Below are 17,942 nucleotides of genomic sequence, written 5' to 3'. Positions count from 1 at the left end.
GGACCCCAGCCCATGGGAAGGTGTTCTCTATTCAGGGTGGTTTTTCCCTTTCTAGAAATACCCTCATAGACTGACCCACAGGTGTGTTTCCATAGTGGTTCTAAATCTAGTCAGGTTGACAGTGAAGCTTACACCCTGCCTGTTCTGTCTCCACAGTCCCTTTCATTGTCTCCTTCATCAGTCTCTGTCAGCCCTGGGCTCTTAGGCGATCCTGGCTAGGTCTTGATAGTAACCTGTCCACGCGCTGTGGAGAATGACTTCTCCTGGCTTCTTCTTTCAGAGCCGAGCAAATGGCTAGTGTCCAGAATGCCCAGAGAGAGACCGCTGGGGACAGAGCAGACTTCTGGAGGACACGTGGCCAGAGATCTGGGGTCAAGAAGAATATCCGGAAGAGCCGGGAAGACCTGACGGCTGCTGTGTCAGTCAGCACCAAGTTCCCAGCCTATGAGAAGGTTCTGCTGAGGGAAGGTGAGGCAGCTACATGAGCCTGGGAGAGATCTGCTGAGCTCTGAGCTGCTTCCTGCATGGCGGCTCTGACCATCATGTTCCAGCTTCACCTATGTCTCTCACAGCAGGGGTGTGGGGAGGGAGTCATATTCATCAAGGAGCCTGGGAGGTTCGGGTTCCTCAATGGAGGCAAATTCTCCAAATGTAGAAAACAGTTTTAATCCTGACGCTCACTCTAATATTTGTATATTACCCACTGAGTGGGGATGTGACCACAAGACGTTTCTATTAAACTCTGCTTTGTGGGGAGGGTAGTGAAGGCTGCTGTTTCAGGAAGAAACTGGAGTCCAGGTGGAGGTGGGAGAATCCGTTCCTTTTGCTGAGTTTGCAGAAGTGTAGACAGTACATTGGCCTCTCATCTGGACATTGTAATTATGGGGACATGTCTGCTAGTCTTTCTGCTTTTCTTCCAGCTGGCTTCAAGAGACCTGTGGTCTTATTTGGCCCCATAGCGGATATAGCAATGGAAAGATTGGCGACTGAGTTACCTAACTTGTTTCAAACCGCAAGTAAGTAAGTCAGTTCCCGGTGTTTTTGCTCCCAGAGTGTTTATTTTGAAAGCTTTCTGGTACACAAAAGTTGGAAGAATAATGACTATCCACCCACTGTGCCTGGAGTCACTGTATCATGTTGTCAGATACACTTTCTCTTCACCACCTGCCCAAAGGCAGACACACTTTCCCCCTTTTGAAATTGTCTGCTAAGCCAGTTCAGTGTCTAAATTGTAGAGTTATGAGGCTTTATCCTTGAGTATACACGTGAGTCTCCTCACAACAGGAGTATTTTTCACAATGACAATACCATTGTCCCCTCAGTAACAGAGAAATTTAATATTAATGTTGTAGTTTGAACATTGCTAATTGGAAGTATTCTAAAAATTGAAACTTTCTGAGCATCCACATGATAGCATCAGTGGAAAATTGCACACTTGCTCTTATGTGAATGTTCAGCATCTAAATGCATATGCACTAAAAATGCTCCATAAAATTATCTTCAGGCTATATGTATGAGATAGAGATGATAGAAATGAAAAAAAAAATTTTTTTTTTTTGAGCAGGGTCCCTCATATAGCCCAGGCTGTCCCTAAAATTACTGTGTAGCTGAGGATCACCTTGCATTTCTGATCTCCCTGCTTCCATCTCCCAAGTGCTGGTATAACAGAAATATACTACCATGCTTGGCTAAACCATGAATGAGTCTAATATTTAGATATGAGTCTCTTTTTTTCAGATATTTTAATTATTCATATTAACAAAATTGGATAGCACTTCTGGTCCCAAACATTGTCTTTCTTATTTATTTTTTTTAATTCAGGCTTATCCATTACAGTTGATATTTAGGACTTTCATATTTCTCGATCCATCCTTTCAAAAAGAGTTTCTTGGGATAGTGATACTTGGAGAATACACGCCAATCAGAGCATACTCACTTAGTTGACCTAGCAATTTCCTCATGGTTAGATTTCCATTTAATAGTGCTGGGGTTGTAGCTCAGTAGTATGCACTTGCCTCGTGTGAGTGAAACCCTGTTGTTTGATGTGTAAAACGCATGCACACAAGCACTTACACACATGTGTACACTTGGGTGTGTGCACACATATACAAGAACACACACACAGTTTCAGTTCAGCGAACGGTGTGATCCCATTGCAATGCATGCCATGAGGGGATGGCTTGTGTCAGGTGTCCCACCGTGCTGATGTTAAGTTGGGGTATTTGGTTGTCACTGTTTCCCACCAGTATTACTTAGCCCTCTTCTTCTTCTGCAGAAACTGAACCCAAAGACGCAGGATCTGAGAAATCCAGTGGCGTGGTTCGGTTGAACACTGTACGGCAAATTATTGAGCAGGTGAGAAAACTCATCAGAAGCCCATGTTGTCAGAGAACTGGATTGTGGTTTGGAATAGAATATGTATTTTAATAAAATACTAAGGAGGGGCTGGAGAGATGGCCCAGAGGTTAAGAGCACTGGCTGCTCTTCCAGAGGACCTGAGTTCAATTCCCAGCACCCAAATGGCTTCTCACAACTGTCTATAACTCCAGTTCCAGGGGATCCAACACCCTCACACAGACATATATGCAATCAAAACACCAATGCACATAAAAATAAAAAGGAATCATTTTAAAAAGTGCTAGTGATAAAAGCTTATGTAAATTCCAGCCTTTTCACTATGTAAGCCAGATACTATTCTGTGGCAGAGTTTCCTGAAACCATGGAGAGTACCATCACTGTGTGTGGGTCTGTGTCTGTGTACATGTATGTATGTATGTATGTATGTATGTATGTATGTATACACACATAGGTAATTTTTCTTCACATTTATATCTGTGATAATTTAATTTTTAAAGAGATAAATAGCAATAACCCAAACCAAAATAGGCCAGACACAAAAATATACTTTAATAAAGCTCGTACAAATGTGGCCTGTCCTCGCATTCCCACTTAGAACCTGATACTGTTCTCACAATTTTTTACTCACTGTTGATCTCAGGAGAAACTGGGGGATGAAGCCATGGACTAGGAGGGTTCTCCAGTCATTCTGTAAGAAATTTTGTCTCAGCCAGGAAGTGGTGGTGGTGCATGCCTTTAATCCCAGCACTCAGAGGCAGAGACAGGTAGATCTCTGTGAGTTTGAGGCAGGCCTGGGCTACAGAGCCAGGTCCAAGACAGCCAAGGCCATACAGAGAAACCCTGTCTTGAAAAACCAGGGGATGGGGGGAGTTTTATTTGATAGTATGCAAGTAGACATAACATGGAAAGAAATATTTTTGGCTTTTTAATTTAAATATATAGACCAGGGCATGGTGGTGCATGCCTTTAATCCCAGCAGTAGGAGGTAGAAGGAGCATATTTCTGAGTTCAAGGCCTATATATCTGGTCTACATAGTGACTTCCAGCCAGAGCTACACCGTGAGACTCTGCCCCCTCCCCACAAAAGACTTAAATATATACATTTTATCTGACACAGTCTTTACCTGGGAAAACAAACCCCTTAATGATGTTGTTTTATGCCACCATGTCCCATCCTTTCTCCACTTGAAACAGGACAAGCATGCCCTCCTTGACGTGACTCCCAAAGCTGTGGACCTGCTCAATTATACACAGTGGTTCCCAATCGTGATTTTCTTCAACCTGGATTCCAGACAAGCTGTTAAAACCATAAGACAAAGGTTGAGTCCAACATCCAATAAAAGTTCTAGGAAGTTATTTGATCAAGCCAACAAGCTCAAGAAAGCATGTTCTCATCTTTTTACAGGTGAGTGAAGTTTAAAAGGTGGTTCCTGCTCAAAATGAGAAATAAATAATCTGAGTGTGGGATATGGAAACATGCTTGTGACTCACTTAAGAATAGTTAATATGATGAGGTGGATATTTAGACTTATGGCATTTGTACGTTAAACTCTGTGATTTTGACAGCCATCAATGATTGTAAAGATCTGAGACATGGTAATATCTTGCTCATCTTAATGACATTAGATTTTTGAGGTAGACAAGGCTAATGATTGACCCTAGCTTATCGCCAAGCTTCCTTATCTGTGGTAACTGTGTGTTACTGTTCTCTACTGTCAGTGATGCATTAACTGACTGTGTGATAAGAAGTTATTGTGACCGGCAGTGTCCCCCAAATAGAAATCTAACACTCTGAATATGGGGGATTTAAACATTTAAAAGTAGAAGGAACACTTTTTAGGTGTAATAATACCATGAATGTATTTTCTTAAGATTATCTTTATGTTTTAGAGAGATTTACTGAATAAAATCTTTATAAATTATCTCGTAGGCACACTAGAATTTGCAGAGGGAATCTGAGTGAGAGGAGATAGAGTATAGCCAGATTGGCCAGACTGGCCAGGCACTGTGACACAGACGTGGGTGCAATGTACATGAGAGTTTATAGACTGGCCTCTGCTTTATCTAGAATTAGTTTTCTGGGTTTTTTTTTTTTTTTTTTTTTTAGACCAGGCAGGCCTTGAACTCACAGAGATCCACCTGGCTTTGCCTCCTGAGTGCTGAGATTAAAGGCGTGTGCCATCACTGCCTGGCCCTGTTTTGTTTTGTTTTTGAAAAGAATGTTTTGCTGTGTGTTATTTTAAGGATTTATTTATTTATTTTATGTATATGAGTGCTCGATCTGTGTGTATGTATGCCTTTATGCCAGAAGAGGGCATCAGATCCCACTATAGATGGTTGTAAGCCACCATGTGGTTCCTGGGAATTGAACTCAGGACCTCTAGAAGAGCAGCTGAGCCATCTCTCCATCCCTGAAACACTGGTTTTTAAGCATGATCAGCAGGACCACGAGCAGTTAACATTTTATTTTCTATGTTTTAGAATCTTTATGAATTAGTAAATGGGAATATTAGCCTTGCTTTGGTGAGCACAATTAAAGTTATATTTTGCATCTTTATTTTTTTAATTAATTTTTTTTTGTTGTTTTTTTTTGTTTGTGTTTGTTTGTTTTTTGTTTTTGTTTTCCAAGACAGGGTTTCTCTGTGTAGCTTTGTACCTGTCCTGGATCTCGCTCTGTAGCCCAGGCTGGCCTCGAACTCACGAAGATCGATCCGCCTGCCTCTGTCTCCTGAGTACACCACCACCGCGCGGCTTATATTTTGTATCTTATGTGGTCTCGTTAGCTCAGTATCCTATTGCTTCTTTTTTTTTTTTTTTTTGTATAGTAATAAGAAAACTTTCCCACAGTGGGGACTCCTCTGACTCTGCCCTTCTTCCAGCATTTTCGGTTTGGCTCTCCCGCCTAACCTTATCTTGTTCAGCTGTTGGCCAGTCAGCCTCCTCATTAACCAGTGAGAGTAATACATATTCACAGTGCACAGAAGGATCATTCCACAGCAGTAACCATCGTCACAGTAACTTCTAGACTGAAACCCCATCCATTAGCAATCACTTCCAAGTTTCCCCAACCCTTCCCGCTTACATGGTGCCTTTTGGTGCCTCTGTCACTAGAGGTGGGAAGGCACTGCCCCATATGCCAGGGCTGGGCATGGCTGCCCTGAGGATATGAGATTGGTAGCAGGAGCATCCTCTCAGAATTTCAGTTCCTGAGTTTGAAAGTCATAGTAAGCCTCTTTAAAAAGAGGCAAAGCTTGTGAATTGGATTCTACCTCTGGGTGGGGCCTACCTAGGAAATCAGCTTCTATGGAGCTTTTATGTTAGGGTTCCAGCACTTGATTCTGATTGAAACTCAGGGGTTCTGTGACATCCATATTGTCAGGGGACACAAAGGTGATTTCTACATTTCTTAGAGAGCACCCTTAACTTGAGGTTTCCTTTGTGATGAATTCATACTGTATCAGACAGCTCCTAATAGAAACCTGTAAAGGGCCACTTAACATTCTTTATACATCTATTACAAGTCACTGGTTTTGTCCCTAGGGTGTGCAATCTCACTTCTGTATTTACACCTTTGATCATATTTTAGCCATGATTATAATACCATGATGATAAGGACATCAAAAAAATCCATGGCATCAAGGTTAATTTCCTTGGGCTGCCAATGTATCAGTTTAGTCTAATGCTGTAAATAATTAACAACTAAGGAAATTGTAAGCTCATTCATGATTTCCCAAGGTCAGAGATGGAACTTTTTCAAATTTTCAAGCCAGGGTTTCATGTATCTCCAGGCTTTCCTCAAACTTACTTTGTAGCGAGTGATGATCTTGAACTTGAGATTCCCCTGCCTCTACCTCCAAAGCAGGTGCAGATGTACATCTGATTACAAATGCACATCACCATACCTGGTTTCAAGATTAGAATTTCTTAAATGAAAGAAAGTCAAATTTAATTAAAAGAAAACTTGAAGCATAGTTACTCAGGAATCGCATAACCATTAATGGTTTGTTTGGCTTTAGAAATTGTATATACCACCATGCCCTCTAATAAAGAGCCATGAAAGCATAATATAAAAAGCAATTGTAGAGGGTGGTAGATCTCTCTGAGTTTGAGGCTAGCCTGGTCTATAGATCGAGTTCCAGGGCAGCCAAGACTACACAGAGAAACCCTGTCTCAACACACCCCTACCTCCCTTCACGCCCAAGAAAAATTAATTGTAGTTTATCTGCAACCTGATCATTTGCATCTTAGATAATTTTTATATTAAGTGTGTGTGTGTGTGTGTGTGTGTGTGTGTGTGTGTGTGTGTGTGTGTGTGTTGTGTGTGTGTGTTATGTCCATCAGGCTAGTTGGCCATTGAGTGCCCTGAATCCACATGTCTCCACTTCCAGAGCTGGAGTTATAGACACACAGCTATGCCCAGCTTTTATTTAACACAGTGCATTTGAGTCCATATCCCCCAGCTCTCACAGCAAGTGCTCTTTCCCAAAGAGCTATCTCTTTATCTCTATTTAGACCATTTAGATCTAACTTACTGTTTGGGGCAGTTTTTTTATTTTTTATTTTTATTTTGGATTTTTGGTTTTTTTCAAGACAGGGTTTCTCTGTGTAGTTTTGGTGCCTGTCCTGGGTCTCACTCTGTAGCCCAGGCTGGCCTCGAACTCACAGAGATCCACCTGGCTCTGCCTCCCAAGTGCTGGGATTAAAGGTATGCGCCACCACCGCCCGGCTATGTTTGGGGCAGTTTCGCCTGCCTAGTTTATCATCGCTACATCTGTAAATACAAATTGTGAAGAACAGGTGCATGCTGTGTGTCTGTTAGCATCGTATATCTGTGCTCCAAATCGGTGTCTTTACATGGGTTGTGTAGGGCAGTGGCCCAGGCTGCAGACTCAGAAAATAATTTTCTACCTTTTCACTCAGGTTTCTTTATTTGCTTGGGGTAAAGTATAAGGCTTGCTCATTTTTTGTTTTTTCCTTTTCTCTGATAAAAATACCCTGATAAGAGCAACTCCTAAAAAGAATAGGTTTAGCTTGCAGTTCAAAGTACAGTTCAATTTACCTGTGCTCCTGAAAATGTATTTTTTTTTTTTTTTTTAGGGCTGGGGACTATGACTCCATGGTAGAATACATATGTGGCATTTGGGATGGCCTAAATTCTGTTCCTGACATTGGAAAAAAAAAAAAAAGAAAAGAAAAGAAAAGAAAGAAAGAAAAGACAGACACATACTGAGTAGCTCTTCTGAAGATTATATATATTATATGTAAATACACACACACAATCAGTCTGGACAAGCTTTACAACATCTGTCTGTAATGTAAACTAAAACAGCTTTAGTTGCATTCAACTAAAAAGATTTTATGTTATTTAAATAACATACAGATTTCCGAATTTGGCAAGTCTTTCTTCAAATATGGTATAAAAAGAAATAATGTGAGTAGCTTCTAGAACAAATGTTTGCTCTGGAAATTGATGCTGACCTTTTTGTTTACATTCCTGTAGCAATAATCCATGTGAATTCAGCCAATGATGGCTGGTTCGGCAGCTTGAAGGACAGCATTCAGCAGCAGCAGGGCGAAGCAGTCTGGGTCTCTGAAGGAAAGGTATGTGGCCTAGATTTGCTGCTGTGAGGTGAGAGTCTGTGTTCTTGATGCTTCCTCCAGAGGGCAGTGAATGTAGTAAATCATGAAATGAAAGGGATTCAGTGTGTTCTTCAAATCGGCAGCTCTCTAATTCTCCAACGAAGTCATAACCTGAAGGGACTTTGCAAGGCAGAGCGTGATGAATGCCGACCTACATTCACTTCCCCTCTCCTTTTAATGTAGCAACTAGAATTGCATTGCCAGTCCTCTAATCAGAGCTTACAAGTTCTTGTTCCTAATGCCACACTGCACTAAGGACCTGGGAAACTCGGAGTGGAGAGGAGAGGCAAGGTTGAGAACCATGGGGAAGACCGTTTAAAACGATACCAAGGGAAGTGTTAGCAGCTGGAATTATGTGCTTAGTAAAGAGGTCAGTGGAGAATGCATCCTGACTCTGAGTCTGAAAAGAATAGTGATCTTTTCTAGCCCTCTCAAGTGGGATAGCATCTGAATCTGTAGAGGTATGGAACCTACAGGTGTATTGTGGGAAGAAGAGAGTTGACAACCCTAGGAACCTTTACTCCAGCTAAATTGAGGTAGCTGGTGATCCTTATGGTGACTTCGGTGGAGTGGACTATCTTGCTCCTTGGGACCTAGATGTTTAGTCGATGAATCTAGCATCTGACAAATGCTTATAGTCTCCACAGCTCCCTGGAGAGGACAAGTTGAACAGGATGTAGCTTTTGTCCTCAAGGTTCTGAGAATATTTTTTTCTGGTCCTGGGAATTGAGCCCAGCTACCTCTGAGAACCATCTGAACCTGGGTCTGAGAGTCTTGAAAATGAAACGTGCAGAGCATGAGGTAGAGACAGGGACCAGCAGAAAATCTAGAGAGAAGCTGATCTTGGAAGGCCAGAAAAACAGGGGAGCTTGGCTCAGCTGGCCTAGAGGATGGACTGTAGCAAGAATAGACTGGAGGGTTTCCAGTTTGTGTCCCTGTGCAGAATTCAACCCAGCATCAGCATCGCAAAGCCATGCGATAGCAAGAAACTTAAAGGTCCCTTCCCCTGCTAGCACATGTCAATCTTTCCAACACTTGGCTCAGCCCTTGGGAGTTTTCTTGAGTCCCAACTCCCAGGAGCCATGCCAGATCCCACTCACCCTTCAAACAAATTCCTCTAGATGGAAGGGATGGATGATGACCCTGAAGACCGCATGTCCTACTTAACTGCCATGGGCGCGGACTATCTGAGTTGTGACAGCCGTCTCATCAGTGACTTTGAAGATACCGACGGCGAGGGAGGAGCCTACACTGACAATGAGCTGGATGAGCCAGCTGAGGAGCTGCTGGTGTCTTCTATCACCCGCTCCTCGGAGCCGGTGCAGCATGAGGAGGTGAGGCGAGGCACAGCTCGCTGCCGGCTGTGAGGCCCTGAGCAGGAGCCGTGTTAACTGAGAGCGCTGTATGTAGAAAGTATCCTCGAGGATCAGAGCAGAGGGTTTCTAGGAAGGCCCACTGTGAGTCAGTGTCTACAGGGTTGTGTCTGTGCTCCATGGAGAGTGGAGCCAGCTCGTGGCATTGGAAAAGGTTATGTGGTACCATTCACCACTCTCTCATCCTCAGGAGTAATGCGTAAATATCGGCTTTATGTACCAGCTGTCCAAATTACAAATAGAACTTTATGAAGACCTTATTGCTGCATTTGCTTGTAACCTTTGATTAGGCCTCTCTCTGTACTCTTAGGAGCCCTGCTTTTCTTCTCCCCTCGACCTTTAACCTCCTAATGTTATCAGAGTTCCTGAGTGTTTCCCTATCAGTTTCCATCTCTCTGTTTCAAATGGATTTTATACATGTGGTCAGGTGCACTGTGTATCCACTAGTCCTACAAACTGTATCAGTGGGCACTAACGTAGGTGGAGCGATTATCAGTTGCACCTCAGAGAACATTGGGATGATGATCTTTGTGGACAAGATTATCTAAGCACATCTGGATCATAATTGTTATGGGCTACCCTTTAGCAGATTAACTCATTTCAGTAAATGATAAACGAGATAGAAATACCCCAAAAAAAAACAAATAGCCTAACACACACACACACACACACACATACAGAGAGAGAGACAGACAGAGAGAGAGACTACTAATATACAGTAAACAAGTAATAAAGAGTAAGTTAATGTCTACAGATATAGAACAAGCTGATGCTTAGGAATACTGCTGGTAGTGAGACAGACTTTTAGATTTTAGGAGGATTTTGTTTTGTTTCTTTCTTCCTTTAAGGGTAGAGCCTGCTGCTGCCTTGTACTCAGACACTTTAGTGAAGTGTGTCCTGAGCTTTCTCTAGCGAAGGATGGTTGGTATCCCTCTTTGCGGTAGGAGAGCGCTGCCTTGGCTTGTCAGCTTCTCCATTTCCTTAAGGTTTCAGAAATCCAGCAGAGCAGAGTGCTGTCTTCTCTCTGCTTGGATGCTCTTGGTATGAACGAACCTTTATGTTTTGTAGAGCATAAGGAAACCCAGCCCAGAGCCACGAGCTCAGATGAGGAGGGCTGCTAGCAGAGATCAACTTAGGGATGGTAGCCCGCCCCCAGCATTCAAGCCAGAGCCGCCCAAGGTATGTGGCTGGGAAGCCCAGGATGGGAAGGAGGAGGACACAGGTGCCTTGGAGACCTCGGGCAGCCACGGGAGCACACACAATGAGACAATGTTGGGCTTACCATGTACTCTGTGAGAGCCTGTCCTTCAGGCCATTGAGTGAGCCTGAAAACCAAGGATGTGTATTGGTGAAAGTATTAAGGCCACTCCATGTAGTTAAAAGGGAGGTTTATTTTGTGGGGTAACTTAAAAGTGAAGGGAAAGGTTACATGGTCTGGGAAAGGTGTAGTGCAGTTAGGTGGTGTTCTCTGGAGAACTCTGCTTGGTCTACTTCCAGTGTCCAGGATCCAGGAACCAAGAGAGCCAGCACATCTGGACCTCAGGTCTTAAGGGCTCCTGTCTCAGCCCTGCCTCATAGGCGTGACAGTTACTGGAAGCCTCAATAGGGGTAGTACTTCCAGGTCAGACCTGGAACAGCTACCCACTACAGATGTGTGAGAGATAGGCACACACACACACACAAAAAAAAAACCATTAGGAAAGTGTGTGATTTAGGATTCACAGAGAATAAGAGTTATTTCATTTATTTACTTTTTATTTATTTGTTTGATTTAATTAATTTTTTTGTAGAAAAAGTGAAATGTGGTCAAAGGCCGCATGCTACAACGACCAATCTCAGGGCTCTTTTCCTTTTCTATCCAGTTAAAGTTTTCTGCCCACAATCTAATTTGGATGCACCAGAGATCTTCCCTGGCAATCTGCTGAGGAAAAGAGGCATTGCTGTTGTCCAGAATGCCTCTCACTATAAAAGCATCTTAATTTATTGAATTAATAAAGTATTATCTAGAAGAGAATCAACAGAAGGGCTCCAGGGTGTGTGGCATGTGGCTTGTTGCCCCAGATCACACAGTCAGCCTGTAACGATAGGCTTTTCCTTATAGCTCAGTAGAATTTTTGGTAACTCGGTAATTTAGATGAGAAGAAAACGTGACCATGTAAGCTGTCTGCAGCAATTAGTGACTTTACATAATAGGGCACTGAAGGTCTGCAGCGGGGCTAGAACTGAACGTGAGGGAGCCGTAGCTGCTGGCACGTTCTGCCTACCTCACCCCCACTCCAGCTCAGCCTCATTGCCCTACAGCCAAGCACAGGTCTCACCCTTCGTCCCAATGTCGTACCCTCCATGTGGCTTGACCTCAGAAAAACCTACTTTTTTCATTTCCAAAATTGATTTCTTCTGAGGTCTTCTGTGGGATTCCCATCTTCTCCACCAGGAGATCATGTGGGTCCGTCCTTCCTCTGGCAGTCCCTGGCTGCTCCACTTCTGTCGTCCTCAGGTAGAGCTCAAGATGCCTGACCGGCAGCTGTCGGCCCCTGTCATATTTGGTTCTTTGTAAAGATGGTTACGTTGTCCACCTTTGGAAACTGATCAGGAAACACAATGTATTAAATCACTAATGTAGTTCTGGAAATAATCTAAAACCCAAGCTCCTAAGGCATGCCATTGCTCTTCACAGGCCAGAAACCAGAACAGAGAAGAAACGTACGACTACTCCAAGTCAAACCCTTACGCCACCACTGGCAGTGAAATCCCGGGGGGGTCTACCAAAGGGTGTCCACCTCCTGTCGCAGTGAAACCTGCTTTCGGGCGGTCCATCCTGAAGCCTTCCACTCCCGTCCCTGTGCCTGAGAGCGAGGAGGTGGGGGAGAGCACTGAGGAGCAGGAAGATGCTCCCAAGTCAGTCCTGGGCAGAGTGAAAATATTCGAGAAGATGGACCACAAGGCAAAATTACAGAGGATGCAGGAGCTCCAGGAAGCACAGAATGCGAGGGTAATTGTCTTAAACCACCAGAATGTCTTAGCTTCTTCCCCCAGTGAGTCTTCAAGACATTTGCTCAGTGCAGCAGCACACACCCCTTTTCCCACTGCCTTCCTGCCAGGCACAGTTGCATGCCCGGTTCTGTGTGCCGCTTTCAGACTGCCTGCTGTCAGCACATCCTTTGTGCTTCCAATCAAGAAGATTGGAATAGAGTCAGGTGTGGTGGTGCAAGCCTTTGAGGTGCAGCACCTGGGAGGCAGAGGCTGGCAGATCTCTGTGAGTTTGAGGCCAACTTGGGTGTAATGTACAAAGTGAGTTCCAGGACAGGCAGGATTATACAGAGAAACCCTGTCTTAGAAAATAAAAACAAACAAGCAAAGGCGAGAGAGAGAGAGAGAGAGAGAGAGAGAGAGAGAGAGAGAGAGAGAGAGAGAGAGAGAGACAGAGAGAGAGAGACAGAGAGAGAGACAGAGAGAGACAGAGAAACAGACAGAGACAGGCAGACAGAGAAAGAAAGAGAGAAAAGAAAAAGAAACCCTAACAGTCCAAATGAGGAAGCTTCAGTCTCCATTCTTCAGATCTAGGTATCCTGCTCTGGGATAGAGAGTGAGTGTCAGTACCCCTCAGAAGTTGTAGCTGGAACATGGGTGGTGGTTATGTGGGGTCTTAGATGTTCCCAGATTTGCCGTAGGATATTAGTGGCCATTGAGCCTTCAGGCTGTAGTTTCTTGGCTGTTTGAGTTTTTGAAATGTACATGAAACATTTCAGTATCAAAGAACTTGAGTGATACCAGACATGGGAGCCCCACTATAGTTCCAGCAGCTTGGAGGCTGGTGCAGGAGAATCACTGGAGCCTGAGGAGTTGGAGATTAACCTGGGGAACACAGTGAGACCTTCCCTCCAAAGGAGGGGACATGTAGTTAGAAGATTTCCTGTGTCCTGCCTGGCCCACAGTTGGGACAAATCTCTCACCTACAGTCCTGCATCCTTTTATAAAATAATCACACAGAGGCTTAATATTATTTGTAACTGCTCAGTCATTATTAGCTCACGCTTATTACTAATTAGCTCTTACACTTAAATTAACCCATACTTCTTATCTATGTTTAGTCATGTGACTTGTCACCTTTTCTCAGTTCTGCCTTGTCATCTTGCTTTCTTTGTGTCTGGTTGGTGACTCCTGACTCAGCCTTTCCCTTCCCAGAATTCTCCTCATCTGCTACTGGCCAATCAGTGTTTTATTTATCAACCAATTAGAACAACACATATTCATAGCATACAGAACAACCTCTCACAGCAGGGACAGAGGCAAGACAGACTTTTCCCCAGCCACCCTCCCCTTCCACTTCTTGAGACCTTGCTTACGTTGACAAGGGTGACCCAGGCACAGGACATGCTCCAGCATTAGCCTCTTGAGTAGTTGGGACAACACGTCCTACTTAACATAAAAGTTATCATTTTGGCCCTTTTAATCAGGCAGCTCAGTGGCATAAAGTACATTGGCATCAGTGTGCAGCCGTCACCACTGTGGAATCTCAGGAACTTTCTCAGTTCTCAAGAGAAACTACACCCAGCTGACAGTGATGCCTGGTCCCTCCTCCATCCACGGCTGCACCGTTCTGTGGTCTGCCTTTCTGCCTCAGCATTTGATGGCTTAGGGGCCTCACATACACGGAGTCAGACAATATTGGTTTCTTTTGTCAAATTACTTTAGTGCACTGTCTCAGGGCTCCTCCCCCGGGCCTCACCATTTGGCACATTCCACGAGACCCCACCTGACCATGGAAACAGGCTCCCATCTATTTTTCTTTGTCCAGTGGTGTAGGATGTGGGGACAGTGTAGGGCCTGCAGGTGACCAGAGAACCATACCATCACCCATTCTCTCCTTCTGTTTTCTAACTGCCACAGATTGAAATTGCCCAGAAGCACCCTGACATCTATGCAGTTCCTATCAAAGCTCCCAAGCCAGATGCTGGCCTGCCCCCGCACATGAGGTAAGGGCTGTTCAGTGGGTGTAGGCCACAGGAGGAGGCTTCTCCAGCATTTGGATTTGAAGAGTTTGCTCTACCCAGATGTCAGAGTGAGAGAATTTCCTTCCCAGGTTGACTGTGTAACTCATCCTGTCAGTCAAACTTAACTATTAAGATCAAAGAACCAAAAGCCAGGCAGAGGCAGGTGGATCTCTGTGAGTTCCAGGACAGCCAGGGCGATGTAGAGAGACCCTGTCTTGAAAAGATTACAAAATCGGACATTTCTGACCGCTTGACTTGTGTGCCTAATACCCTGTGATATACTGGAGCCTTATATTGTATTAGGAGGGCACATGAGCAGAATTTTCAAGGCTTAGGCTTTTTTTGTCCTGTGCACTGGCTATTAGCCAAACCCCTTAATTCCATTGTATCACCCTGCACAGTTGGGCCACTTGTGCCAATCGAGACCTGAAGGACTTCAACAAGCATTACCCTTCTCTTCCTGTGCAGAGCTCACTCTGAGTTGTCTCCCACTTCTGGAAGCTGGGGTCTTGTTTTAAAGCACTGAGAAACTAAAGGCACAACAGTTACTATTTGAATGCCCACACAGTTGACCAAGTTGACCCTGACAGAGGAAACTTGATATAATTGATTTGACATGGACAGAGGACTCTACTGAGTGGGGCTGTAGTGGGGAACATAGGAGTGCAATGGGTACAGCTTTCCTCTCTTAGTTCAGACAACATATAGCTTTCCAAATAGGCCTCTCGGCCTTAACCCATACCGTGTCTCTTCCCCTCCTACCCTGTGAACCTGAAGAAGGACCAGCAGTACCCTGGCTAGTGGTAGAATGGACCCAGGGGTCAGGGAATGATCAGCCTGCTGGACTCATAGCTTCAGTGACCCTGTGGGCAGCTGGACAATGCAGGCTGTGTGATACCCTTACCTTTGTTAGTTCTAGACCTCCAGAGCCACAGAAAGCTCCGTCCAGACTTTACCAGGACACCAGCTACGGCAGTGATCCAGAGGAGGAGGAATACCGCCAGCAGTTGGCGGCGCACTCGAAGCGTGGTTACTACAGCCAGCCCTCCCGGTACCGAGACACGGAATTATAGATGGCTGCGCATGGACCCGTGCAGGCTGACCTGGAGACCTTCTCCAGTTAAAGTGCCCTGCAGGGAGATGATGGGGACCCAGGCGACACACAGTACCAATTACCAACTGAAGGCTCTGTCTGTGGGACTGACTTTTTGCTCAGAGTGAAGAGAAACAGTACAGACACTGTTACTTGCTTTGGTGTGGACCAAAATCTGTGTTAACCTCGCTGTATTTTTTAATATGTATATTAAGGAGCAATAACTATTTTTCCTCACTCACAGCTGCCTTCCAACACTGCTTCTAGGTGAAGCAATCGTGGAAAAGGAGTAAAAAGAATTCTCTGTCTCAAACTAAATTCACAAGTATTTTATTACAGCTCTCAAAGTGCCTTTGACAAGATGTGTCTTAAGTGTTCTTTCCTGAGGCTTATGCAAAGCTATAATGAACTAAAACTTTATTTTGACTAAATTTTTCTACCAGTAGAGCAGCTGTAGCGGCCCCCTGCCTCATGCCATCTTTTCAGGGCATTGTCTTTATAGTATTTTCCACAAATCCTGACTGTACATAGGACAGCTACGCTTGGTAGTTTGGTTGTCAATGCTGCAGAGCTCGGAGGCCAAGAATTTAGTCTGGGTTTGTTGTTGTTGTTTGTTTAAAACCCTGGGCTCCAGAAGCAGATACCTGAGAAAAGGGTATTTTGTTTCCTTTATATCAGTATATGTACTGACATCAAACAATTTTATAATTTAATAAAAAGGAGTACATCGTAGTCAAGAATGAGCTTTGTGGTGAATTTCTACACAGCTTCCTTTTGGGGTAGTGTTGGAACAGAACCCAAGGTCCCCGCGTGTGGGGTGCTGCTCCACCACTAAGCTATATATACCTCGGCCTTCTTGATTTATTTTAATTAAAATTTAAAAATTAAAAAATTGTGTGTATTTTTTCCTGTATTCATCTATATGTGCGCCTGGTGCCTACAGAGGTCAAAGAGGGCATCAGATCCCCTAGAACTGGAGTTAAGGATGGTTGTGAGCCACCATGTGGGTGCTGGGAATCAAACCTGGGTTCTTTGCAGAACAAGCGCCCTACACCACTGAGCCAACTGTCTAGTCCCTCCATCCTGTTTTTAAGACCTTCATTTCAGTTGGTCATGCGACTTGTTCATCCTTGAACTTTGGGAAATGGAGACACATGAAGAGTAAATAAGTTACCCCATCATAGTCCTGATTGTCTTTTGGGTGTTTCCTCCAGTTACTTATTCATAACATGTCTGTTGTGTGTCTGTGAGAGATCCCTGAGGTTGAACTGGCTTTGAACTTCTGTCCCCTATTCTTCCTGCTTCACATTTTTATCAAGAATGGCCTCTCACACAGCGAAGAACTCCACATGCCCATCATGACTAATCACTGCAGACGAATCTTCATAGGTGAACACTCCCTGGTTGGCTGTTTTGATTATGTCCATTTTCCCCCTCTGTTCCATTAGATGTGTGTCTTTTATCTAAGCTGTACTTCATGCACCAGCCGTCCTGGAATCAGCCCTTATCTGTGGGTAGATCCTCAGAAGTGGAATTGGCAAGAGGAAGCAGTGGGACATTTTTAGGGCTTGTGTTTACTAGTAATTCGCTTCCTAGAAAAGCTCATCTGTTTTCACATTCACTCTTGAAAGAGTAAAATAGGTGTAAAATATAAATGTGACAGTTTAGGAACCTAAGCTCGTGTGACTCAAAGGCACACTGAATTTGGGAGAGGAAGACCGAAGAGGACGGACGGCCTCTGTTGAGTGTCCTTTATGTTGTGATAGACATGCCAATGATACGCCTAAGTTTGGTGGAGTTACAACTGAGGCTTAGTACATTATGCTCTAAACATGTCCTTTTCAGTGTCTGTCACAAGCCATTGATTGTGGAGGCTTGAATTTCTGAGTAGCCCTCAAGTCCTCAGCAGACACTAAAAGCTGCTCATTCCATGAATAAAAGTCACCGTCTGTGAACAGACGAAAATGTACACTGCTTAAATCTGGGATGACTTGCCATTCCTTCCTCCTTTAAATACAGGAACAAGCCATTCTGGAAACCCATTTAGAGGGCGAGGAGACCTCCCTGCAGGCACTGGCACAGGCTAGCATCAGGTGCATTAAGTGGTGTAGACAGGCAGTGTGTCTGGTCCCTGGAATGGCCGTCAGTGCCCAGTAATGGCCAGTGTTCCTCCACCTCCTTCCTAGTCATATCCTGCTTTGCTCTGGGGAGGGAGGACTCAAGGCTCCCTGCAGTCTATTGGAGTCATCTGTGGTGCTAGGCAGATGAAGGAAGAGAAGGAGAACATGAGACTAGGGAAGTGAGCTTCCAGTGAGGGTGGCGCTCTCTCTGTTGTAGCTCTCTATAGGTCTCCAGAGGCGGAGGGGGCAGGTGAGGAATTTTCTCCATTGTTTTTATTCTGTGAGTTCCCAAATGGCCACTATATACAAGGATGATTGGGTGGTTGGGTGGGACTCTTTTTTTTTTTTTTTTTTTTTTTTTTGT

General features: G+C 44.3%; 1 protein-coding gene across 8 annotated transcripts in view; it reads left to right on the top strand.

Moving 5' to 3' along the window:
* Tjp2 (tight junction protein 2) overlaps positions 1-16,344 on the top strand; it is a 120,444-nt gene extending 104,100 nt beyond the window's left edge. For 3 of the 8 annotated variants that reach the window (XM_036208063.1, XM_036208054.1, XM_036208043.1), the window contains 10 exons: positions 281-468; positions 921-1,016; positions 2,276-2,355; positions 3,553-3,763; positions 7,859-7,959; positions 9,120-9,332; positions 10,440-10,550; positions 12,049-12,363; positions 14,262-14,347; positions 15,279-16,344. In XM_036208063.1, coding sequence (XP_036063956.1) covers positions 281-468; positions 921-1,016; positions 2,276-2,355; positions 3,553-3,763; positions 7,859-7,959; positions 9,120-9,332; positions 10,440-10,550; positions 12,049-12,363; positions 14,262-14,347; positions 15,279-15,438 — 1,561 coding nt within the window. In that variant the 3' untranslated portion in view covers positions 15,439-16,344. The remainder of the gene's footprint in view (positions 1-280; positions 469-920; positions 1,017-2,275; positions 2,356-3,552; positions 3,764-7,858; positions 7,960-9,119; positions 9,333-10,439; positions 10,551-12,048; positions 12,364-14,261; positions 14,348-15,278) is intronic. The other 5 variants (XM_036208081.1, XM_036208073.1, XM_036208111.1 and 2 more) reach the window with 3 other exon arrangements.
* The last annotated feature ends 1,598 nt before the right edge of the window (positions 16,345-17,942 follow it).

This window comes from Onychomys torridus, chromosome 1, assembly GCF_903995425.1.
Source record: "Onychomys torridus chromosome 1, mOncTor1.1, whole genome shotgun sequence".
Taxonomy (NCBI): domain Eukaryota; kingdom Metazoa; phylum Chordata; class Mammalia; order Rodentia; family Cricetidae; genus Onychomys; species Onychomys torridus.
The sequence above is the reverse complement of the archived record's forward strand: the minus strand, read 5'-3'. Positions and strand labels throughout refer to the sequence as shown.